Source organism: Neophocaena asiaeorientalis, unplaced genomic scaffold (genome assembly GCF_003031525.2).
Source record: "Neophocaena asiaeorientalis asiaeorientalis breed wild unplaced genomic scaffold, Neophocaena_asiaeorientalis_V1.1 scaffold879, whole genome shotgun sequence".
Lineage (NCBI taxonomy): Eukaryota > Metazoa > Chordata > Mammalia > Artiodactyla > Phocoenidae > Neophocaena > Neophocaena asiaeorientalis.
In genome coordinates, this window is record NW_020175527.1 from 486,287 (window position 1) to 502,152 (window position 15,866).

The window sequence follows — 15,866 nt, forward strand, 5'->3', positions numbered from 1 at the left end:
AGAGGCTGGGCTTCCCACAGGCTCAGCAGGGAGAGCTGGGGGCTGGCGGAGGATGACTGTGACCTTGGACCTGGTTAGAGATGGTGAGGGTGGGGGTGGAACTGTAAGGTGGGAGTAACAGAGGAGTAACAGAGGAGTAACGGGGTAACAGGAGTAACAGAGGGGTAACAGAGGAGTAACAGAGAGGTGACAGAGGCGTAACAGGAAAGTAACCAGGGAGACCTGCCTCCCCCAGTACACCCAGCCCAGCGTGAGCAGAGGGGCTGGTACCCAGTGATCTCGTGAGGAGGCAGCCCAGCTAGCAAGCGGGGGTTTCCACGGAGCTCCCAGGAGAACCTAGCATCTGAAGAGGTTAGAACAGTCCCATAGGGGCCCCCTCCCCCTGCTCCCCGGAGGGCTGGAAATGTGGGAAGGTGTCTGTGCTTCTCACAATGACTGGGGCACAATGACTGGGGCGCAATGACTCCCTCTTTCTAGTGGGAAGGGCCAGGGCAGCCAAACATCCCTCAGCCACAGAGCAGGCCCTGCGTTATTTGCCTGCTGAAAATGCCAGCAATGTCCCTTTAAAACCACATGGACGAGGACGGCAGCCCAGGGTCACACAGCCAGTTCCCACCAAAAGCGGCCCAAGGCTCTGGACACTTCGTCTGGTCCGTCACCACTGCATCCTCCCCATGGCCCTAGTGCCGGCAGGTGGGGAGCAGACCAAGTATCTGGGGGAAGGGCCTGGGCCAGCAACTGAGAAAGAAAAAGCCCAGCCCTGGAATACCTCTGACTACAAACCCAGCACAACTGGCATGCCGCCTCACCTAGGGAGAAGCGAATGCCACCCCTTCGGGGCTGGCCTTTCTTCTTCTGGGAAATGGCTGCAGGCCAAGGGTGGGAGTCAGTCCGAGCCAGATGACTTAACATGGGTGTGGTGTCACAGGCAAATTCCAAGAAAGTCCAACCCAAAGGACTCCTGATGCCAGGCAGCCTTTCACCTTGTGCTGAGCGATATTCCACCCCTTGTCTCAACTGAGCTTTAGGACAGCCCCTGAACTGGGCGGGACACTTTGTGAGTTAGGAAACTGAGGCCTATAGGAGGAGCAGAAACCTGCCAGGCCTGCAGGTGGGACAGATGCAGGCCTCGGGGTGGGTGTGCAGTGGGCCAGCCCATCCTTGCCCATCTCAGAGCTCTGAGGGCGGCTCCAGGGAAGATGCCCCGGAGGACAGAGCTAGGCCCACAGAAGAGAAGTGCAGCGCTGGTTTGACCTCAGTGTGAGGACATCTATTCAAATAGGCCGAGCTATTCACCAGTGAGGCAGGTGAGAGCAGGCGCCCCGCACCCAGTCAGGCTGTGTGGGTGCCCTACAGGGGCCCGAAGTGAAAATGGGTGCCTGGGAGGCTTCTGGGTCCTGCCATGCTAGGTCAGGCAGGGTCATCCCACTTCCATGGGGCCCTGCAGCACCGAGATGGGGCAGAGCCTTCGGAATCCAGATGGAGAATTGTGCTAACGGTGTTTCCAAAGTGCCCCCCTGCCCTTGGCTGAGACCAGGCCCAGCAACCACTTGCCACCAGGGAGGCCAGCAGCTTCTCTTCCTGAGACCGCATGAGGCCTTGGGGCCCGGCCAGGCTGGGCCTTAGTACAGGTCATGGGGTGTCGGCCCCATCCCCTAATTGGGGTGGAGATGCAGAGAGGCCCTGCTCTTCCTGGGAGAGGAGAAAGCCAACCCACAGCTGGCCTTCTAGACAGGAGCCTCAAGGCAGTGGCTGCAGCTGCCGGTCCTCTTCCTCCTCCTCCTCCTCATTTATTATCATGAGGATTCAATTGAGGTGAAATTTACATAACAAAACATTTGAAAGTTTCAGTGGCATTTAGCACACACACAGTGTTGTGTGACCATCACCCCTTCCTAGTTCCAAAGCATTTTCATCACCCCCAAAGGAGACCCTGTCCCCATTAAGTGGCCACTCCCCCATCCCCCCTTTTCCCCAGCCACCGCCAACCACTAATCTGCTTTCTGTTTCTATGAACTTAACTCTTCTGCATATTTCATATAAGCGGAATTGTATGATGTATGACTTTTTTTTTTTGTGGTATGCGGGCCTCTCACTGCTGTGGCCTCTCCCGTTGCGGAGCACAGGCTCCGGACGCGCAGGCTCAGCGGTCATGGCTCACGGGCCCAGCTGCTCCACGGCATGTGGGATCCTCCCGGACCGGGGCACGAACCCGTGTCCCCTGCATCGGCAGGCGGACTCTCAACCACTGCGCCACCAGGGAAGCCCGATGTATGACCTTTTGTGTCTGGCCCTTTCATGCAGCACGGTTTCAAGTTCATCCACGTTGTAGCATGCGTCAGTGCCTTGTTCCTTTTTATGTCTCGATACTATTCCATTGTATGGATAGACCACATTTTGTGTATCCACCTGTCAGTTGATCAAGGTTTCCTTTAACATCAGCTATTAGGGCCACCTCGTTCTCCCCGGCACTGCCTCTTAAAGTTGTCCTCGGCTGCGCTGGGTCTCGAGGGAGTCTGGCCTGCTGGGTTACCTGTGCTGTGTGTCAAGCGAGGGCCGTTGCCAAACTACACTGAGCCAGGGCCTCCCTCATCTGTGCACATCAGCAGCCACCTCAAGATTCTGGATCTGTGAGGGGTCCCTCTCCTGCCTGCTCCCTCCTCCCAGGGGGGCCCTGGTGAGCCTCAGTCATCAGATGGAAGGCAAGAGGGTTGTGCTTCTTTTTTTTTAATTTATTTTTTATTTTATGTTGGAGTATAGTTGATTAACAATGTTGTGGTAGTTTCAGGTGTACAGCAAAGTGATTCAGGTATACATATACATGTATCTATTCTTTTTCAAATTCTTTTCCCATTTAGGTTGTTACATAATATTGAGCAGAGTTCCCCGTGCTATACAGTAGGTCCTTGTTGGTTATGCATTTTAAACATAGCAGTTTGTACATGTCAATCCCAAACTTCCTAACTATCCCTTCCCCCCGGTAACCATAAATTCCGTTCTCTAAGTCTGTGAGTCTGTTTCTGTTTTGTAAATAAGTTCACTTGTATCATATAAGCGATATCATATGATATTTCTCTTTCTCTATCTCACTTACTTTACTCAGTATGACAATTTCTAGGTCCATCCGTGTTGCTGCAAAATGGCATTATTTCATTCTTTTTAACGGCTGAGTAATAGTCCATTGTATATATGTACCACGTCTTCTTTATCTATTCCTCTGTCGATGGAATTTAGGTTGCTTCCATGTCTTGGCTATTGTAAACAGTGCTGCAAAGATCTTTGTGGTGCTGTATCCTTTCAGACCATGTTTTTCTCCAGATATATATCCAGGAGTGGGATCACTGGATCATATGGCAACTCTATTTTTAGTTTTTTAAGGAACCTCCATACTGTTCTCCATAGTGGCTGTATCAATTTACATTCCCACCAACAGTGCAAGAAGGTTCCCTTTTCTCCACACCCTCGCCAGCATTTACTGTTTGTAGATTTTTTTATGATGGCCATTCTGACTGGTGTGAGGTGATACCTCATTGTAGTTTTGATTTGCATTTCTCTAATGATTAGTGATGTTGAGCATCCTTTCATGTGTTTGTTGGCCATCTGTATGTCTTCTTTGGAGAAATGTCTATTTAGGTCTTCTGCCCATTTTTGAATTGGGTTGTTTGTTTTCTTGATATTGAGCTGCATGAGCTGCTTGTAAATTTTGGAGATGAATCCTTTGTAAGACGGCGAACTTAATCGATGAATGTTTTGTGTGTTCTGACTGCTCCACCCACCAGCTGTTCCCCAGTCTCTCTCCCTTCCCTCAGCCTCTCTATTCACTGAGACACAGTATTGAAATCAGACCAGTTAGTAACTCTGTAACGGCCTCTAAGTGTTCAAGTGAAAAGAAGAGTCACACATCTCTCACTTTAAATCAAAAGCTAGAAATGGTGAAGCTTAGTGAGGAAGGCATGTCAGAAGCAGAGACAGGCCAGAAACTAGTCCTCCTGCATCAAACAGTTAGCCAAGTTGCGAATGCAAAAGAAACTTTCTTGAAGGAAATTAAAAGTGCTACTCCAGTGAACACAAAAAGGCTGAGAAAGGGAAATAGCTTTACTGCTGCTATGGAGAAAGTTGTAGTGGTTTGGATAGAAGATCAAACCAGCCACAACATTCCCTTAAGTCAAAGCCTACTCCAAAGCAAGGCCCTAATTCTGTGAAGGCTGAGAGAGGCGAGGAAGCTGCAGAAGAAAAGTTGGAAGCTAGCAGAGTTTGGTTCATGAGGTTGATGGGAAGACGCCATCTCCATTACGTAAAAGTACCTGGTGAAGCAGCAAGTGCTGATGTAGAAGCTGCAGCGAGTTATCCAGAAGATCTAGTTAAGATCATGAATGAAGGTGGCTACACCAAACAAAGGACTTTCAATGTAGACGAAACAGGCTTCTACTGGAAGAAGATGCCATCTAGAACTTTCATAGCAAGAGAGGAAAAGTCAGTGCTGGCTTCAAAGCTTCAAAGGACAGGCTGACTCTCTTGTTAGGGACTTAGGCAGCTGGTGACTTTAAGCTGAAGCCAATCCTCATCTACCATTCTGGAAATCCTAGGGCCCTTAAGAGTCATGCTAAGTCTACTCTGCCTGTGCTGTAAAAGGGAACAACAAAGCCTGGATGCCAGCACATCTCTTTACAGTATGGTTTACTGAATATTGTAAGCCCACTGTTGATACCTACTTTCTTTCCACATATTACTGCTCACTGGCAATGTGCCTGGTCACCCAGGAGCTCTGATGGAGAGGTACAAGGAGATTCATGTTGTTTTCATGCCTGCTAACATCTATTCTGCAGCCCATGGATCAAGGAGTAATTTTGACTTTTTGGTCTTATTCTTTAAGAAATACATTTTGTAAGGCTCTAGCTGCTACAGTTAGTGATTTCTCTGATGGATTTGGGCAAAATAAATTGAAAACCTTCTGGAAAGGATTCACTACTCTGGATGCCATTGGGAACATTCATGATTCATGGGAAGAAGTCAGAATAGCAGCATTAATGGGAGTTTGGAAGAGGTTGATGCCAACCCTCACGGATGACTCTGAGGGGTTCCAGACTTCAGTGGAAGAAATAACTGCAGATGTGGTAGAAGTAGCAAGAGAGCTAGACTTAGAAGTGGAGCCTGAAGATGTGACTGAATTACTGCAGTCTCATGATGAAACTTTCATAGGTGAGGAGTTGCTTCTTATGGGTGGACAAAGAAAGTGGTTTCCTGAGATGGAATCTACTGCTGGTGAAGATTGCCGAAATGACAACAAAGGGTTTAGAATGTTGCATAAACTTAGTTGATGGAGCAGCAGCAGGGTTTGAGAGGATTGACTCCAGTTTTGAAAGAAGTTCTACTATGGTAAAATGCAATCAGAGAACATTGCCTGCCGCAGAGAAATCATTCGTGAAAGGAAGAGTCAATCCAAGCAGCAAACTTCTTGTTATCTTATTTTAAGAAATCTCCACAGTCACCCAACCTTCAGCAAACACCACCCTGATCAGTCAGCAGCCATCAACATCGAGGCAAGATCCTCCACAGCGAAAAGATTACAACTTGCTCAAGACTCAGACGGTTATTAGCATTTTTTAGCAATAACTATGTTTTAACCAAGGTATATACGTTATTTCTTTAGACATAATGCTGTTGCACACTTAATAGACTACAGTGTAGTGTAAACATAGCTTTTATATGCACTGGGAAATCAAAAAATTCCTGTGACTTGCTTTATTGCAATATTCGCTTTTAAAATTTTTAGAAGTATGGTTGATTTACAGTGTTGTGTTAATTTCTGCTATACAGCAAAGTGATTCAGTTATACATATATATACTTTTTTATATTCTTTTCCATTATGGTTTATCATAGGAATTTTTTCTTTCTTTTTTTTTTTTTTTGCGGTTCGTGGGCCTCTCCCTGTTGTGACCTCTCCCGTTGCGGAGCACAGGCTCCGGACACGCGGGTTCAGCGGCCATGGCTCACGGGCCCAGCTGCTCCACGGCATGTGGGATCTTCCCGGACCGGGGCACGAACCCGTGTCCCCTGCATCGGCAGGCAGACTCTCAACCACTGCACCACCAGGGAAGCCCCAATCATAGGATTTTTAAAAATAAATTTATTTATTTATTTGTCTATTTATTTTTGGCTGTGTTGGGTTTTTGTTGCTGTGCATGGGTTTTCTCTAGTTGCGGCGAGTGGGGCCTACTCTTCGTTGCGGTGCACGGGCTTCTTGTTGCAGTGGCTTCTCTTATTGTGGAGCACAGGCTCTAGGCACGCGGGCTCAGTAGTTGTGGCCCACGGGCTCTGGAGTGCAGGCTTAGTAGTTGTGGTGCACGGACTTAGTTGCTCCCCGGCATGTGGGATCTTCCCAGACCAGGGCTCGAACCCGTGTCCCCTGCATTGGCAGGCGGATTCTCAACCACTGCACCACCAGGGAAGTCTCCTATCATAGGATATTGAATATAGTTCCCTGTGCTATACAATAGGACCTTGTTGTTAATCCATCCTATATATAATAGTTTGCATCTGCTAATCCCAAACTCCCAATCCTTCCCTCCCCCACCCATCTCCCCCTTGGCAACCACAAGTCTGTTCTCTATGTCTGTGAATCTGTTTCTGTTTCCTAGATATGTTCATTTGTGTTGTATTTTAGATTCCACATATAAGTGATATCATATGGTATTAGTCTTTCTCTTTCTGACTTCGCTTAGTATGATAATCTCTAGGTCCATCCATGTTGCTGAAAATGGCATTATTTCATTCTTTTTTATGGCCGAGTAATATTCCCCTGTATACATGTATCACATCTTCTTCATCCATTCATCTGTTGATGGACATTTAGGTTGCTTCCATGTCTTGGCTGTTGTGAATAGTGCTGCTATGAACATAGGGGTGCATGTATCTTTTCGCATTATAGTTTTGTCTGGATACATGGCCAGGAGTGGGATTGCTTGATCATATGGCAACTCTATTTTTAGTTTTTTGAGGAGCTACCATACTCAATATTTGCTTTATTGAGGTGGTCTGGAACTGAACCTGCAATATCTCCAAGGTGTGCCTGTATAGTCTTCTGTCTCCCCCATCACCTGGCGTAGGGCTGGGCATCTGACACCCACCAATGAAGGCGTGAATAAATTAAACATGTGAGAAATTCTTTTTCAAAATCTTGTTTTCATTTCTTCATTTGCCATGACCTTGACAATGATCTGAGGGAGCATGAAAGTTGGATATAGAGATGAATTTTCTAAACAAGTTGGAATGTACTGCTTTAGACAATGTCAAGCTCACCGTTGGTGGAGGTCTGCAAGCTCAGGCTAGATGACCAGCTCATTGGGCTACCAGACAAGGGATGAAACATCATTGGAAGGTGGTCGGGCCATGCAACATAACCTTTAAGGTCCTCCCTCCAGCTCTGAGATTCTAGAAATAATCCCAGGTCCAGAACATTCCACGTAACACCACATTCTCAGCAACAGCTGATCCGTGCAAGTGGGGAGAGCTGGGCTAATACTTCTGCCTCCTGGAGGAGGGACCTCGTAGGGAAGAAGCACATTCTCAGTGACCCTTGGCCTCAGACACAGACCAAGACCTCATGCCGGGCTGTCAGGGTGACATTCAGAAGGAGCTGAGAGGCCACCACACAGACAGCCCAAAGTCTGGGTCCCTGGTGACTCCTCTGGATGAACACAAGGCTCCATCTCATCACCCTGATGTATAACAACAATCCTCATGTTTACAAAGATAATTCTGCCCATTGTAGAAAATTAAGAAAATACAGACAAGACAAAATGAGAAGAAACAAATCGCCCACAGACAACCACTATTAACTTGGTTTACGCCCAGTGAGCCTTTTTCAGTGCCCAAGTGTGTATGTACACACTTTTTCCTTAAGAAAAACGGGGTTATAGTGGACCTGATATTCTGGAACCCACTTTTTGTCTATGAATTTTTTTTTTTTTTTTTTTTTTTTTTTTTTAGTGGGATCTTCCCGGACCGGGGCACGAACCCGTGTCCCCTGCATCGGCAGGCAGACTCTCAACCACTGCGCCACCAGGGAAGCCCTATGAATATTTTGTAAATGTCTTTTCATGTACATACTTTTACAACCACGTGCTTAGGGGGATTCTACCTAGTGTTTTGTTTGTTTTTTTTTAATTAGCAAATAGTTGAAACACATCAAAAACATAGTGAATCATTTAATGCACACATGTGTTCCCACCACCCAGCTTTGTCAAATCCTAACATTTTTGGCAATCCCCTGCCATACAATGGCTGCAGCCATTTTACGATGTCCCTGGTTTAACCCTCATCTTGGACTTGTAGGATTTCTCCCCGTTTTCTGCTGTTATAAACAGCAACAGCCCTGAAGACTCACCCCATCTCAGTGTGACTCAGCTTGGGTTTAAGAGCAGTGACCCTTGAGCCCGTGTGACGCCACCCCCTGCTCCTCTCCTGCCCAGAGTTCTCCCTTCCGCCCTCGCCTGGCACCACTTCTGGCTGTTTCTGGCTGTCGTGGCAGGTCCTCCCACCCAGGTGGCAGTTCATTCGTGTGGGCCAGTGGCATAGAGGGAAGGTCAGGCCCGGGCTCTGAGCCTCCTGGTTCAGCCTCCTGCCAGCTGTCTGGTCCTGGGGAGGTCACTTTGCTTCTCTGAGCATCAGCCTCCCTCATCTGTAAGAGGAGGTTAAAAATATCCATCTTAGAGGGATTTTGTGAGAAATGAAATAATGTGTATAAAGTTCCTCTATTAGTCTAGGTTTTCCAGAGAAACAAAACCAACAAATATAACCTAGATGTGTATATTTATGTAATAAAAGAGATTTACAACTTCTTGGTTCACGTGGTGATGGAGGTCAAGAAATGCCCCAGATCTGTAGGGGGCAAAAGCTGGAGGCCCAGGAGAACTGATGATATGCATCTCAGTGCACGTCAGAGTCTGCGATGTCCCAATTCAAAGACAGTCAAGCAGAGAGAGCAAATCCTTCCTCCATCTGCCTTTTGTCTTTATCAGGTGGATTGGATAGGATGAGGCCCATTCATGTTGGGGAGGGCAATCAGCTTTTACTCATTCTTCCAGTTCAAATGCTAATCTCATCCGAAACACCCTCCCAGACACACCCCAAATGAGGTCTGGCCAGATATCTGGGCACCCTGTGGCCCAGCCAAGTTGACACGTAAAATTAACCTCCTAGCTCCTAATACAGAGCCTGGCACAGAGGAAGGACTTGATAAATGGAAGCTCTTGTTAATTTATTCATTCAGCCCACATTTTTGAGTGACTCCTTGCCAGGTGCTGTAGGTGGTACTGGGCGTGAGGATTCTGCCCTGATTATCAAGGTGCAGGCCCAGCTCAGGTGTTTGCAGTCTACTGGGAAGCCGCCAAGGGGACGCGTGTAATGAGAGAACTGGAAATGGAGCTTAAGTCTCCTGCTGCAGTCAGTAGGAGACCTCAGGGGGGAAGCAGGCTGCTTGCGGATGTGTGAGGTGCTAGGTGCATGGTGGGGATAGAGGACCTTCAGGCAGCAGTCACAGAGCAGACAAGGGACAGCGTGAGCGACCACAGCATGCCTGGTTGTTGACTACAGCAGGGAATGGTGAGAGATGTCCTGGGGACTGGGCCAGGTCATGAAATACCCTCCATGTCTTGCTCAGGAGTGGGGGTCTTGTTTTGAAGGCAGTGGGGAGGAGGCTCCAGGCAGGAGAAGCGGGTGATGAAGTTGGACTTTTAGAGAAATCCCTCTGGCAGCTGGTAAGGAGCAGGGGTTGGAGGTGGGGGGAGACTGGAATTTAGAGACTATTTAGGAGGTGCCATTTAGCTGTAAGAGGTTAAAGGTTTGACCCAGAGCAGTGGAAGTGGGACGGAGGAAGGGACAAGCTGGACAGAGTTGAAGGAGCTAAACTCTGCAGGACTTGGGGACCGGCCATCCTGGGGGAGGGGGCACGTGCGAGCGAGAGTGAGGGTGAGCACGACTTCCGGGGGATGCTGGCCTCCTAAGAGGGGGTGGGGATGCCCTGTGCTAAGCCTGGGAACTGCTGCAGGAGGAGGTCTCAGCTGGAGTCGTGGACTGGGTGGGGCTTCAGGGTGTCGGGTGCGAGTTGAAGCCAAGGGTGCAATTGTCCAGGGATAAGGGAGCGTGAGAGGAGAAGAAATGGAGCCCCAGGAAACAATTTTGGGATGGAAAGCTGACTGAGAAGGTGTAGCCAGGGAGGTGGGAGGAGAACCCAGAGGGTGTGGGATCCTGGAAACAAAAGGAGGCCTTCTAGAACAAGGAAGCCGGCAGCACACCTGAAGCTGCTGAGGGGTCATTGGTAACCAGGGGCGAGCAGTTTTCCTGGAATGTTGGGTGCTGGCATCAGACTGCAGTGGGTTTAGTGGAGGCACCGCTTCAGAAACTTGGGAGAAGAGGAAGACGGCAGTGGCTTGAGGGAGACATGGGGTCAGTGAGGGATGTTTCAGGATGGAGGAAGTGGAGATGTTCATATGCCCAGAGGGAGTTCTGGGACAAATCTTGCACATCATGTGGGTTCCAGTTTCTCTCTTCATCACCCAAGCCTAGCACGGTGCCCCCTGCACAGTGAGCACCCAGCCAGGGCATGTCAGTGCTTAATTCACTGCTGTTTGGTCATGTTGTCACCACTGTGCTCTACCCTGTGGGTCTTGAACCCATTCTTTTAAGGTAGCCGGGAACCTCCTGCCAAAATGAACCCAGCATGGCGGGAGACAGTGCAGCCAGTGTGCCTGGGAGCCCAGGTCCCTGGAGATATCAGCTGCTGCCTCTCGGAAGGGGGTCATCTTTAGACCCCTAGGGAGGAGGCAGTCCCCATTCACCATCCTCTTCCGCACAGATTTGGAAGACTTGAGGGTGAAGGAGGGAAGGGGTGGCTGCTGGCTCTGCTCCTGTTTTATCAACGCCTAACCCCAGGGGGCACCCTTGTGCTGCCTGCAATCACCCCTCAACCTGTGCATGTCATCCAGCAAACCTTTCTTTTGCAAACCAGTTCAAGACTGCTTTTAGCCCCCACAAACGTTCCTCACATTTCCTAAGTTCTCCTTGTAGCTGGATCCCGGACTCCATGTCTTCCTTTTGCTGCTCTAGTTTAACTGGGGGCTTGCAGAGGAGGGAGCCTGTAGCCGTCTTGGCAGCAAAAACTTGCCCAAGGGTACATCTTCTTCTTGAAGAAGTACCAGGGGTCAGGCCCCAGCGGCCTGCTGCCCATCGTGTGTCTTCCTCAGGCCAGGCTGTTCCCCTAGGCCGTGCAGCACCCCGCTCCCCAACGCCACCGGCTGCAGCCTTGCAGGGGCACAAGCTCAGGGCGAGATGTGTGCTGCTCCCTTTTCCCCGGCTGGTGGGCCCGGCTTTGGGGATGGCTCTGCAGGGAGCAAGGGTGCCAGCCCCCACTCTGCTCACCAGGCAGTGAGCCAGGGGATCTCCCTCTGCTTGGGGAAGGGGTGCCTTTGAAAAATTTGCTCAAAGGCGTCTGATAGACTAGCAGGTGTTTCTGCCTGCATCTCCCAGGGTTCCTAAACCCTAGGAAACTCATCAGGCCTCATCCCAGGGAAAGAGGCCGATTCCCCTAAGGGGAGGGGCTCAGGCCTCAGGCGGCAGGAGGCCAGGAGTCCTTGCTGCCACCTGAGCAAGGCAGGGCCTGGAGCAGATGCAGAGGGTCAGGACTTCCCATCCTCCCCTCGTGCTGCCTGAGGCCTGAGCCCCTTCCCTTGGGGGAAACGAGGGGAGTCCCTCCTGAGAGCGGGGCTTGCCGAGGGAAAAGATGAGACCTCTGGGGTGGGAAGGAAGAGGGGCCTGGAGACCAGAAGGTTTACCTGCCCCTCTCAGCCTCAGTTTGTGCATCTGTAAAATGGCACAAGAGCTTGGATTACAGTAAATAATAAATGGTGCCATCCTGGAGACTTTGCCAAGACTCTGGCCTATCTTGATTTTCAGAGCATCCTCATCTCTGGAAGGTGAGACTGGAATGAAGGAGGCTGAAAACCCTTAGTCCCAGGTGGGACAGAGGCAGCTGGAGCTGAGGGTCCAGGTCCCTCAGTCCCACCCCCCTCAAAGCCCTTTGCAAATCTTAGGGGCAGGATTTCAAGGCCGCGGGCCCCGGGGTGGGGGTGGGTGATAAAAATAACCCCTCCTTAGCGTCCTCCTGCAGTTCTGTTAACAAAGCTCTTTCCAACGGAGCTTTGTAGCAGCTGGCTAGCTGAGGCAGGCAGCACGGGGTCACTAGTTCTGCCTTCCTGCAGGCTGACTGAGGGCTTCGGCCGATGTCCCATGGTTAGTGAGGGATAGTCAGAGCCCAAAAGGGGGACCTGACCTTTGACTCCTGATCTAACTCTCTTTCTCCTTCTTGCATCTGGGCATGTGGTCTCCCTGGGTTTACCCAGGGCATTGTCACCTTACACATCCCTGCCGTTCTGTTGGGTACTCCAGGGGAGTTTGTTAAAAAAAAAAAAAGGCGTATTTCTGGGCCCTGCACCCAGAGATCCTGACATCCTGGATCTTCATGAGAGCCCAGGAATCTCCATTTTAAACAAAATCCCCAGATGTTGCTAAAGCAGGGGGTCCTTGCCTGCCCATTGAGACACACAGGCCAACAATGGGTTAGTCAGTCTGGGTGAGACCCGTGCTGGGGGCCGTGACGCGGCAGGGCAGCATGGCCAGGTCCCTGCCTCCATGGACAGCAAAGGATGCTGCAGGGGAGAAACCCCTGGGTGGAGTGTTTCAGAGCTGGGTTCTCATTCCACCTTTGACCCTGACTCGGAACAGCCAGTTCCAGGCCGTTTCCCATCTACAGCAGGAGGCTGGCCCAGGAGCTGTTTCCCAAGCCATCTCCACAACTGCCTTTTGGCTGTTCTGTTTCCATGGGCTGGGCTAGGAAGGAAAGTCTCCCTCACAGGGTGGGTCCCCTGTGGATGGGCCAGCAAGGAGGGAAGGCAAATAGGTGGCCAGTACTCCCGCTGTTCCACTTGCCTACCTGGTACCACCTTGACCCATAAGCCCATGCAACCTCCATCCCTTCCTAGAGCACAGAGGCCCCGCCGGTGCTGTCTGCTGTCTGCTCCTCCCCTCTCTGGGATTCCTGGCTGAGTTTCAGCCTGGCCAGCTCCCTTCCTCATACCCACACTGACTTTTTAGTAAATGCTGCTTTGTTTATAAAGCAGGATGATTCCTTTTAAATGAGGTAACCTAGAGGAGTCAAATTCATAGAGATGGAAAGTAGATGGTGGTTGCCAGGGGCTGTGGGAAGGGGGAGCTGATGGTTCATGGGCACAGAGTTTCAGTTTGGGGTGATGAAAAAGTTCTGGAGGTGGATGGTGGTGACGGTTACACAGCACTGTGAATGTGTGTAACGCCGCACTTCACTTTTAGAAATGGTTAAAGTGGTATAATTCATGTTATGTATATTTGACCACAATTTCCAAAGACGAAGCAGCAGCCCGGCAGGGAGAAGGGGGTGTCACATCCGGACCAGGCCCTGTTCCTCTCTGTGCTAGCCTGGACTTTTTGCCGTGGGAGCCCCGGAATTGGGATTTTGAGGTGGATGTGGCTGGTGTATCATTTCAGAGGAGACAAATACTGAGTTTCAAAGTCAGCACAGTTCGAGGGAGTGAACAGCAGCAAAAGAAACTAGGACAGTATCTGGCGTTCTCATGCAGCTTGAGTACACTACATGGAGTCAAACACCTCCGGGTCCAAAGGCCGACTCCCCTCCCAATGCCTGAGTGACCTTGGGCAGCTTCCTTAACCTCTCTGAGCTTCAGCTTCCCCTTCAGTAAAATGAGAATCATGTGTGAGGAGGGTTGGCCCAGGATCTGCAACCTACTGATATGTACCAGATGGCAAATGTTAGTCTCATAATGAATTGGAAGATTTGTATCTTCTAACTCATCTCTCTAGCAGAAGGGGAAACTGAGGCCCAGAGAGGTTATTTGACTTGCCCAAGGCCACACCGCCAGCTGATTACTGAGCTGTGACCTCAAGATACAGGACTCCAACCCAGATCTCTCTGCACCCACTCGAAGCTGTGGTGCAGTTAAGCGAGAGATTGGGAAGCCACGTGGAATGGGCATCAGGCTGCCACATGTCCCTGTGTGTTCTCAGACATGGTGACAGAGCTGGCCGCCACCAGCATCCCTCCTTCTCATCTCTTCAGGCTAGTCCTTTATGGGGAAGAGGTAAATTTTAGCAGCCAAGCCTTTTTGTGGCTTAAGTGTGGGTAGAGATCCCTAGGCTTTCTACAGCTTTGCCACATTCAGATGGCTGGCCTTGTACTATAGGCATGTGGGAGCAGGGACCTCACCTGGTGTGAATTACTGTGAACTTCTCATCTTGGTTCAAGGAAGGGCCTGTGACAATTGTACCAGGGTCATATGAGACCAGCTTTTAAGTATCTTCTTTGGAGAAAGATGTACTCTTGGTGAGGAAACCGCCACAGAAGGCGGAGGCATTGGAGTGAGTTCCTGAGGGCTTTAAGGAATCAGACATGTATGCATTTGTTCATTCATTCCCAACTTGTAATCACTCAGTGTCACTCTATGCCAGGGATTAGGGGTAAAGGAGAGAAATCAGACAGTGTCTCTTGAGCCTGAATTGGGGGATCAGGCAGATAGTCACCACAAAGTAAGATAAAGTCCAAGGGAGGGAGGGCGGTGATTGATGTTCCACGGCCTATAGGAACACCCAGGAAAGAGGCTCCGAGCCTGGGGAGGGTAGAAAAGCTTCATGGAGGTGACGTTTGAGCCGTGGCCAGAAGGAGAAGGCCTTTCCAAGAAGAGGAAAGGGAAAAGGCCCTGCTGGTTAGCACACAGGCCAAGATGCTATAACAAGAAAACCAAAAACACATGGACTTAATTAAACAAGGTGGGGTCAGCAGTTAAGGCTTACGTGGTGGCTTGGGGCTGGTGGGGGCCCAGCATGCTTGTTGCCAGCCCTCCCTAACTGAAGACACCTCCCCACCACACCTACTCACCCACATTCTAGTCTTTGGGAAGAGGGAAATAGGAGGACGAGCCTAATCCCTTAAAGGTCGCAACCAGGAGGTGGTACACAGAGCTTCTCTCCTTATAAGCCATTGGCCAGAATTTGGTCACATGGCCACTACAGATGCAAGGAAGGCTGGGAAATGTAGTCTTTATCTGGGTGGCCATGCTGAAATTCCAATTATTGTATAAGGAGAGAAGAGAGATTGGGGGTGGGGGGGATGTCAATGGGGGACTCAAAGCCACATGCAAAGACAAGGCAAAGGAGAAAGAGCTTGCATGTTTGTTGATTTGCAAGTGGTTTGTGACATGACAGGAGTGCAGCAGATGACTGGAGAAGGAGGCAGGGTCCTGCGTATCATTCCAAGGATTCAGAGTGTATGTGTATGTAATGGGAGCACTGAAGGTGCTTAGCCAGGGGCTGGCACAAGCGGTGACGCAGACCTGAGCTAGGGCACTCAAAGCGGGGGTGGAGAGAGCGCGTGGGCTGAGAAACGCTTAGGGGATGGTGAAGACTTCTCCCATTATTGAACAGGAAGCAGAGCCCTTGATTCCGAGCTCTGGAATCCTCTCCGCCGGGAGGAGGGGGGAGGGAGAACAATAACCATAACCTCTTTTCTCACTTCCTCTCAGACTGTTCTTCGGATAGTGGTGCTCGGGATCTGGGATTACATTGAAAACAAAATAGAGGTAAAGACCAATGTCCATCTGTACCCCCCAAGCCAACCATCCTGGAAGCCAGGAAATGTCACTGTCCCATCCATCCCAGGGTGGGAGACATCAACAAAGGCCATCTCCTTCCCACACTGGACACAGGAGTCTGTTCAGCTGTGCCTTTGGGTGGGTGGGGAGGGGGGTGAACTGAGAAAGTT

At 50.1% G+C, this 15,866-nt stretch overlaps 1 protein-coding gene across 1 annotated transcript in view; it reads left to right on the forward strand.

Annotated features, from left to right (window-relative positions):
- The window catches only part of TMEM266 (transmembrane protein 266), a 136,008-nt gene that overhangs the window by 77,316 nt on the left and 42,826 nt on the right, over window positions 1-15,866 (forward strand). Inside the window, exon 6 of the mRNA XM_024768977.1 lies at window positions 15,628-15,684. Within this exon, the coding sequence (XP_024624745.1) occupies window positions 15,628-15,684 (57 nt within the window). The remainder of the gene's footprint in view (window positions 1-15,627; window positions 15,685-15,866) is intronic.